Below are 9,905 nucleotides of genomic sequence, written 5' to 3' on the forward strand. Positions count from 1 at the left end.
TATCGTTGGTGTGCTGCGCGGAGGGCGGTAGGGCAGACGGCATGGTAGCGGAGGCGGGCTGGGCACAGGGCGGCGCGGTGGTGATGCCGCCGTTGATTTTTTGAAATATTATTTTTTCAAATTTTCCAAATTCGTGAGCATTTTTTGAATTCTATAAAAAAACAGATCCACCAACATTTCTGGAATTCACGAATATTTTTTCCCGGATTCATTAACATTTTTCAAATTTGTTAACATTTTTTGTATTTACGAATATATTTTACAAATTCGTGAAAATTTTCTCAAAGTCATGAATTGTTTTTAATTCATGAACAGTTTTTTAATTCGTGAATATTTTCCAAATTCGTAAAAAAATAAATTCGAGAACTTTTCTTTAATTTGTAAACTTTATTAAAATTCATGAATATTTTCAAATTTGTAACCTTGTTTTGAATTCACATTCAATTCTTAAACCTTATTAAAGTTTTTTTCCAAAAACATTGAAGATGACTTTAATCCGTGAATTTTTTTAATTCACTAATTTTTAAAATCGTATGTAGTGGGAAAAACAAGAAAATAAAAAACCACACAGACAGTACGTATGCTTTTTTTTATGGAACACCATACATATATACTGGGAGCGAGCGATCCCAGGTGTGCGCTAATGGGCCGGTCCACCCCACCATGCTAGCGACGAGGAGGTCTGTAGGCGACCGCTTGATATGTAACGCAGCATGCGATACATGTCCGCCCATTGCCCTCCAACATATCGGCCGAAGCTCCGCCACTGGAGGACAAGTGGTTACGTAACTTACGTTCATGTTTGAGTTTCAGAAACCAAAAGTTGGCATAAAAATTGCAAGACAACAAAGTAAAATAATATCAATATGTACATAATACGTTGTGTTTTTAGGTTTGTAATTTTACATCACAGAAACTAAAAAAATGTGTTTGTGTATTTTGTTCTTATGTTTTTCTTGACTCATTGTTTTTGAGATAGCCACCACTCATGCCAAATGGTCGTTTTTCTTGGCTACCTACGTAATATAAAATACAAATGCCATAAAAATATGGTGTGGTGGTATAAAATGTACAAATATTTGAAAAGTGAACTTTTGCTAGATATTTTAAGTAAGAATGCCCAGAATTGAAATATTTGTGTGGAGAAACATTTCATAAGAAAGGGGGAATCAAACAAAATATCCCCCTCTGCATTCTTCAGGAAAAGAATGATACTTGAGTAACATATAAACAGAGGCGTAGGCCAGCAAATCTGTACAAACTGATTCAGCATCAACTGGGGAAAACAGGGCCGGGGCATACAATTCTCTCCTACAGAACCCCACACCCGCCCTTTCTAGCCAAGCTAAAACTGAGAATTGATCACTTGAGGTTTGATCAGGCAAGCAACGGCGCAGATGAATCCTTGCATCTCCATTTCCTGCTGTAGTAAGCGTAGAGTGCCAACTGCGTTGCTCCCAGGACAACTCCAAGCCCGTTGGGCAGCTGAAAATTCAGACGGCAAGAAGTCCAATCGTCAGCACAGGCATTCCGATCCGACAGATACATCGATTCAAGTAAAAAAATGCAATTTGAAATCGGATAGGGTGCTTACGTAGATGAAGAGATCACGCAGCAGCAGTCCGTATACCGCGAAAGAGGCGCTCATGAGCAGCGTAGAGAGCGAGAGGTAGAAGGGCATGAACTCCACGCACTCCGTCCTGATCACCACGCCCTGAAGAAGCAACGATGGAGACATGTGTGAGAACAGATGTCTAGGTAGGAGAAATTTTGATGAGGAGCCCAGATTGATCGGGCGGCGTACCATGACGGCTAGTGGGGAAGCAAACATGGAGATGAGCGACGCCATGCTCACGGCGCCGACGAACTGCTGCCGAGTCGGCTGGTCGAAGAAGGCGATGCTCGCGTGCGCGACGAGGGCGAACGCGCAGACCAGGAGAACCAGGAGCCCTACCATCCTCAGCTGTGGAGGAAAACGGGTAACAGAATTCAGTACAGGAAGAAGTATTGCAGTTGTTGTTCCCCGTTGGACTGTTTCCGAGATGAAAGTGGAACGGGTTGAGGACGGGAAGGAAATTACCCTGGTCTTTCTGCTGTCGGCGTAGATGAAGAAGAGAGAAATGTAGGCGAGCTGGAACGCGGCGCCGGTGCCGTTGACGGTGGCGACGAGCAGCCGGCCGTCGGAGACCCAGGGGAGCCCATACCAGAGGCAGATGAAGCAGTTGAGCAGGGAGAGCAAGTAGGGGAGCCCGTCGAACTGCTCCGTGGACTTGGCCTTGAGGATCCTCTTGAAGGTCGGCCTGAAAAGGCAAACAACACGAAACACAAACCCGTCGTCAGAAACCTCTCTCCACGATGATCAAACCAACGAAACCAGCAACATCCATTTATAACATGCTTACACTGGGGAGAGGAAGAGAGCGAAGGCGAAGAGGTTGCCGGCAAACCCAGCGGCGAAGCAGGAGATCTCGTACAGGGAGAGGGAGTCCATGAATGAAAGATTGAAGGAGCCTCCTTGTATTGTATCTTGGCTATTTCCACGTCTGCCTCCTCAGCACTGTAAACCCGGCCGTGGCTTTTGTAGCGGGCGGCACGGCACGAGCCAAAACCCCACAGCCACAAGTTCGATTGTATGGTTGAATCATCGGCAACCTAGCCCTGGGAACGCGCCTCTTCATATATTTTTTCGCGTCTATGGAACGGGAGACTGCGAGCATGCGTCTCCACTCATATCAGTTAACCAGCAACTTGTCTTGCCTCTGCTGATACGGGGGCTCCCTTTCACTGTCGTGTATCGCATGGACGTGGTCCGCAGTGGCATGAATGTGTTTTTTGTCAACTAGCTCATTACTGACGCACTGGCAAGATCACTGCTGGCTTTACGAAAAAAAATAAAATTTACCAGCTATCTACAGACTATCGTTTTCTGCGGTTGGATCTGAAGAATCTTTCCTGGTGTCCAGGTAGTTTCTTTTTTCTTTTTTCTTTTTTGAGGTAATGGCGTCCAGGTAGTTGATAGGTCGGATCGCGGATCATCGCCATGAACACAAATCGGCCAAGTCACTCTTTGAACTTGTGGCCGAAAAGGTTGGATGGCCACCGGCTTGCTTGGCCGTCATTTGACCGAACGGTCTCCGGCCCTAGGCAACCAGAAGATTGGACGGCCGACAACACCTCTGAGAAGCGGAGCGGATGACAAAAGGCGCGTTTGAGGCTGACACGCCTCGCCATGTCACTGCTTAGAATGACCAGATGGAATTCAGCAAGGAGAAATGCAGTGGTTTGGCAATTCTATGCTCAAAACTTGTGGAGATAAGTCATCAGTTGAGCCAAATATAAGTGGCTACACGCCATCTTTCAGACACTGCTTCGCAAAATCGGGGTAAAACTTGCCATTTTTTTTCTTCTTTTTTGGTCTTCCCACTAACCTTCAATTCAAAGATCTAATAGGAAGTTGACCTCAACAAGATCACCACGTCAGTTTGCCAGAATAAGCGACATCGCATCCCAGGTGAGCCTTTTTCCTTGAAATTGCGAGTAAAGATCACGTAAAGCAAGCAACGGAGCTCAAGTATTGGAACAAATGGAAAAGGCAAGGAAGGTATACGAGTCGACAAGGCAGAGCCAGCATCTTTACAAACTTCATAGTTCATAACAATATTTGGGCCAAATATATGAATGTCTGTCAGACAACAAGTTCACGAGTAATTAATGAGGTCCCAGCATGTGCAATCATCTGATGGAAGACGAACAGAAAAGAGTGTAACCCATATCAGGATCTTTATTTTTGTTTCTGTATTGAACATTCTGATATGATGTGAGGAACTATTTAAGACCACGATAAATAGCATCTCAAATTGTAACAGGGCCATTAAAAGGGACGTAATAGACGATACCTCCCGACAAATAAGTACAGAAAACAAAGACCAAAATTTTTACTGTTGACCCACTTTTTAACTCATATGCTACAAGGACAGCAGAACCTAGAACATGCTAGACAAGGGGTAATACTCAGAATACTGCACCCAGGATTTTAACCACGACCAATACAATGTAACTTTGCACAGCAAGACACGGAAAATACGGGTGGAGAGAAACATCAGCTCGATGTCATTCGAAATCCTTCAACTCCATCATCTGTGTGAGCACTCAACGAGCCTAGTTACAGATACCCATCAGCTTTGCACAACTTTGCATCTTCTGCCATCTTGCTTTCCAAATTCCTTCCAATTCATGTACCTGAGCATAACAAGGGCATTTCTTAAGGCTGCTAACGAAATATAACTTAGCATGAATGAAGAACAAGCACAAGACACCGAAGGATCAATATAGTCTTTTACCAAGGTACTGTTATCTAAGTCTTGACAGTTTTTTTAGTTTATTATCCACATTTCCGTGCATAGAAACAACAGTAAACATAGAGAATGCATCACGGATAGATTGCAGATGAATTCTCAAGATGAAATCAGCCAACGATCCTAGTTAAGTGAGTGGTATGTTACTACTTATCAGCTCCAGAGTTATCTTTTCTTAAAATGAATAAGAGTACAGAAAATATCGCAGAAAAGGTGCCTCCTAGATTTCCACATGTAGCAGGGAGCAGGTTCTTCAAAATAGTACAAAGAAGGTCTCCTAGTACTTCTCATATAAGCTCACAGGCAAACACACATAAAACAAAACACATGAAATTTGGGAAATTCTTTTGATGTAAACAACATGACTATTCCCCACTAATATAAAAATGTAGGGTACAATTTTGTGTACATGTATATTGCAATTTGCAATTAAGTTAAATGAGTAGTGTGTTCTCGGTTCATACGTAATAGTGTCCAAATGCTACAGCTATATAGCACATGTCAAGCTCATCAAACTTCTAAGATATTCTCTGCCAAATAAAAGACTACTAGGACATAAGGAACAGCGTATGATTTGACATGGGCCCCGGCCTCTTATAAATGCAGCGCAATCAAATTTATTCAGGTACCATAACACGACACTCCCAACACATGGCTCCTTGATATCTTACAAGTAACTCAGCGCTAAGCATTTGATTTAAGAAATCAGTTCTTTGTATAAAGCTCATTACATGTATGAGACTGAGATCTAGCATGATATGATGCCTCCATACATATTGGAAAGCTTAATATGCCCAAAATGGTGCTTCTATTGTACAGATAACTCTTGGTAGCAAAAGGGCAGTACTAAGGTTGAAGAAATACTTACATGATACAGAGCAACTGTACTAATAAACCCAGCAGTCATAAACAAATTGAAAGATTAAGGGCCACATAAAATAAATGATCTTAGACAACTTGTTCAAAGTTTTCTTCCAGGCATCATTTTCTCGTAACCCCTTAAATATGTTTCCAGCTGCAGACATGTATTATTACCATGCTCTCAATGATGGTGTCAGCCATTGTGAATACTTTTAAAACGGGAAGATAAAATCACAAGTGCTGATACATTTAATCCTAGAAAAACAATTCCAGACATGCTTGTATTAAATATGATAAATGTCAATGCCGGGAGCATACCAATTTATCAAAAAGCACTAGAAGGTCAAAGCCTTTGATTTAAAGTTAGTATTTACTGAACGGGCTGTTCTCCGGACATTTACCTAACAAATGATTCAAGTTCCCCAGCTGCATCCAATTGTTTTACTACAGATTTCAAATGTTTAAGTTATGCATAGGCCATAGGGAATAGAAATCTGCATCTCATGTTCAAAGGTGCAGCACACAAGATTTTGTTCACTCACAATTTGCACAGAATTCAAACAAACAACTGATCGAATGGCACTCTCACTGAACAGGGCATTATAAAACACAATCATAAGCACAGAACCGACTCACCTCCATCTATCTCTCTGAACCAGCAAAGACTTCCAAAATCCCACAGCAATTCCACCATTTTGCCCGATGCCCTGAAGCAGTCACCGCCACTGCCGGTCCGCGTACCACCTGCAACAAAAGTAACCCATCTAATGAACATCACAGCTTCAAAATATTGGGGATGGATGATAAACAAGCAGAAACGTTGTGTACCTCTGTAGTCTGCGCAGCAGCTGGCTCACGAGACCGTGACACCTCACCCTTTGCCTCCGGTTCCTGCACCACAGCAGCCGTGTCCGCATCCCTGACCACCACCTCCTCGGCCTTCGTCTCCGGTTGGTGCGCAGGATGCACCTTGGCCTTGTCCCGGATCACCACCTCCTCGCTCTTCATCTCTGGTTCCAGCACCTCAGGTGCTTCGGACACCACGATATCCTGCACCTCCGGTTCCTGCACCACGGCATGCGCCTCCGCCCTCACATCCACCTTACCCTCTGGTTCCCGGTCAGCAGCTTCAGGCGGTAAAGCGTCAACCATGACCTCCTCCCCGGCCTCGCCCGTGGCGCCCTCATCAGCGACCTCGACGGCGCGCTCCACCGGCACCTCCGACGTGGCGCCCTTCTTCTCCTCCTCGGCCGCCTCCGCCCTCGGCGTCACCATCTCCTCGGAGCTCTCCATCGAATCCTCGCTCGCATCCACTGCGCCCACCACCGAACACAAGCACACGGCATCAGAAACACACACACGCATCCATCATATTATAGGGCACGAAAGGAAGCGAGGCGAAAAGGCGAACAACTCGTAAAGCGGGCGGTGGGAACGTGGGGGAGGGAGGGCCGGCCGCCGCCAGCGGAGGGCGTACGAATGCCACCCTCGCCGCAAGCGCAAAAGGCAATTCCTGCCTCCCCGCTGGTGCCGAAAGCGGCGTGGCGCAGATCTGCCCCCGGCTTAAAGAGGGGGGAGGGGGAGGGGGAGGAGGGGTAGATGCCATGCGTACCGGGAGGAATGTTAAGTTTGATTGGTAGGTGGTTTCCATCGCTGGCGGCGTCGCCGTGGCTCGAGTTATTGCTTCCGTTGTTGTTGTTGGTGGTGGTGGTGGCGCCGCCGTTGGACCCGGCAGGCTGGCCCCCCTGCTGCTTCTTCTTGAGCTTCGCACGCTTTTTGGCGCCCTTCGGCATGGCGGAATTCGAGGGTGCGGCGCCGGCGGGGCAGCGGGCGATGGAACGGGAGGAGAGGAGAGAGGAGAGAGGGGAGGAAGAGGAAGGGCAAGGAGATTTGTTTTGTTGTGGAGGGAGGGGATCAGTTTTTGTTCGGTTTACGCAGATGGAACAAATTTGAACGGGATTATATCTATTTTATCTGTGCGCAAAATGTATCGTTTGTTTCTCAAGTTACATGTGCAAAATATTTTTACCAGAAAATCTGTTTAGTTTTTTTAACAGACGCGGAAGATACATAGACACATACACTCATCCCTATGAACACACGTACATGCATTCTACCCCTATAAACACCTTGGAGAGACTAAACCGGCACATCATTTTGAGATTGACAAAGTCGCCACAAACGCCTTCGTAGTCGACGGGAACATCTCCTCATACTGAACGCACATCACGGAGAGGCCTGAAATAAATGCAGAAAAATGAGAGCATCCCAAGGTTGTCAGAATCGCAATTTTGAATCGAATCGGAGCTCCGATGGTAGGATCACAAATCGTAAAATCTTCACTATCAGGATCGTAGAAACGTAGATTCTATAAACTAAAGTCGTAGAATCAGACGGGTTAGTTTGGATCGTAAAGTCATAGAATCGTATAACAGAATCACGATTCTGACAACCTTGAGCATCAGTGTCAAGTCTAAGACTTAAACATACACCACTATCGTCCTGACAATACAACCATAGATTGGTTCGCCAAAAATTTGTTTAGTTGCTCAGCGGGTTATATTGTCATGTTAAAAAGAGGATTTCCTGTGAACCAACCTGTGGTTGGATGATTAGAGGGACTGTGGTATCCTCAGCCCACCAGGGTTCAAATCATGATGCTCGCATTTATTCCTGGATTTATTTTAGGATTTTCAGCGATACGCATTCAGTGGGAGATGTTCCAGTCGACGACGAGGTGCCTACGGTGGCGACTTCGTAAATTTCAAGATGATATGTCGGCTCAGTCTTTCGGGGGTGCTCATAGGGGCAGGGTGTGCGTGTGTGCATTCATAGGGGTGAGTGTATGCGCGTGTATATAAGCGTTTTGCATCTGTACTATGTTAAAAAAGAGGATTTCATCGATTATTGAATTTTCAAGTATATTGTAGCGATCGGTTAAAAAAAAGCATGTTTGTAAAGATTGCAATCTTATGTAGTATTTAGGGCTACCTTATGTTTGTTTTTTCAACATGATATGTTTGATCCAGTTCACACAAAAAATATGCATTATATGCCCTGCATTCTTCATTAATAAGTTAGAAAGTTTTCTACGATTTTGCAGTGGTGTGAGCAAATATGGTTTGGTTAAAATCTTTAAAGAGAAGATACCGCCTCCGTCCTGATTTACTAATTTCCTCGTATTTTGGGTTATACTTTGATCATGGTTTTAACTAGTAATATATAAATTATACATGAAAAAAATATCATTGGAAACTGCCTTCAAATATAATAGTTTGTGACATGTATTAACATTTTATATTAGTCAAATATATGATCAAACTTTGACCCAAAATACTATGGGACTAATAAACCCAAACGGTGGTAGTACCTCCATAACTAAATGTAAGGCGTTTTTGTAGTTTAATTTGAACTGTAAGATAGTATATTTAATTACAAAGGTAGTACTGTGTAGAATTGGTCATAGTCTTTGAGTTTTATGTCAAAATATAGAGCGCTCTAATTTTGTGAACATTGTCATGCAATGCCCTTGGGTTCATAAACAAATGACTTTTAAGCCAGAATCTTAAATGTAGAACTTATGTTAGTATGTCAAAATCTATGATTGAATGGTTAGGAGGACAGTGGTATCTTCACCCTACCAGAGTTTAAGTTGTAGACTTGACACTGATGCTTGTAATTTTCTGGATTTGTTTCAGCCTTTTCGGCGTTAGACGTTCAGTGGGGGATACGTTCCTGACGATTATGAAGGTGTCTGCGGTGACTCCGTCATTCTTAAGATGATGTGCCAGCTCAATCTCTCGAAGGTGCACATAAAGGGAGTGTGTGTATGTGTGCGCGCGCGTGCGTGCTTCATAGGGGTGAGTGTGTGCGCGTATGTATGAGTGTCTACGTCTGGACTATGTGTTAGGGAAAACCTTAGGTAAATAAACATATTTATAAGCCAAACAAACTAGTATAACATTTTCAGGCCGCAGCTGAAAAACTATCATGCTCCGTTTCACGGAGAAACACTTGCAACTCAGGGTTTCCCGAGCAAATTCGGCTACGGGCGTTTCGTTTGGTTTGAAGAGGAGGGCGCCCCGTTGAACCTCGCCTAGGAACGTTGCCTCTCGTCCATTTACCACAACGTGCTCAGCTGGCTGCATGCGAATTCCCTGATCTAAAAACGGCTGCTTTCACCTATGGGCTATGGCAATTCAACTCCAGGCTGGTACGTTAGAAACTGACAATTCAACTCCAGGCTGGTACCCCTCCAAGGTCGAGCCATTTGTCACACCCCCTCTCTCACTTCTTTCTTGACACCATTGCCACACCTTGTAACTCGAGAGAGGGCAACAGGGTTCTTGCGCGCAGAGAATCACGTGGACACCTTTTTCCGATGACAGATGCAGGCTTGTTTCAAAGAGAGCCACACGATCCGGAGCGCTCCTCGACACCAAACTGAGCTCGTGCCAGCGGCTTCCTTTGCGGACGTTGGTTTCGACGTGGCCCACACCGTTTGAGCGCGAGGGGCGCCGGACTGACGTGCCACCCATGGGCGAACCGGATCCAGACACTCAGCCATCATCCATCAGCCATCAGTGGCACGAGGGCGTCGTCTTGGCAGGACCGGCCGTCTAGTCGAAGGTTAACTGGAGTCCTGCTGCATTGATTTCCACGCCCGTTCCGTTCAAATCTCAAGTCAGT

At 44.9% G+C, this 9,905-nt stretch overlaps 2 protein-coding genes across 2 annotated transcripts; both read right to left on the bottom strand.

The window, feature by feature from the left end:
• Positions 1 to 1,055: 1,055 nt before the first annotated feature.
• Positions 1,056 to 2,713, bottom strand: LOC123065550 (bidirectional sugar transporter SWEET2b). The gene is made up of 5 exons (XM_044488808.1): positions 2,403 to 2,713; positions 2,081 to 2,300; positions 1,805 to 1,963; positions 1,595 to 1,714; positions 1,056 to 1,485 (listed from the first exon to the last, which is right to left on the bottom strand). Exons 1-5 carry the CDS (start codon positions 2,489 to 2,491, stop codon positions 1,378 to 1,380), a joined length of 696 nt encoding a protein of 231 aa, XP_044344743.1. The 5' UTR covers positions 2,492 to 2,713; the 3' UTR covers positions 1,056 to 1,377.
• A 1,044-nt stretch (positions 2,714 to 3,757) lies between these two features.
• Positions 3,758 to 7,139, bottom strand: LOC123070442 (serine-aspartate repeat-containing protein I). Its single transcript, XM_044493672.1, has 4 exons — positions 6,829 to 7,139; positions 6,045 to 6,529; positions 5,853 to 5,960; positions 3,758 to 4,239 (listed from the first exon to the last, which is right to left on the bottom strand). Exons 1-3 carry the CDS (start codon positions 7,007 to 7,009, stop codon positions 5,859 to 5,861), a joined length of 768 nt encoding a protein of 255 aa, XP_044349607.1. The 5' UTR covers positions 7,010 to 7,139; the 3' UTR covers positions 3,758 to 4,239; positions 5,853 to 5,858.
• Positions 7,140 to 9,905: the final 2,766 nt, after the last annotated feature.

The sequence above is a fragment of the Triticum aestivum genome, chromosome 3B (assembly GCF_018294505.1).
Source record: "Triticum aestivum cultivar Chinese Spring chromosome 3B, IWGSC CS RefSeq v2.1, whole genome shotgun sequence".
NCBI lineage: Eukaryota > Viridiplantae > Streptophyta > Magnoliopsida > Poales > Poaceae > Triticum > Triticum aestivum.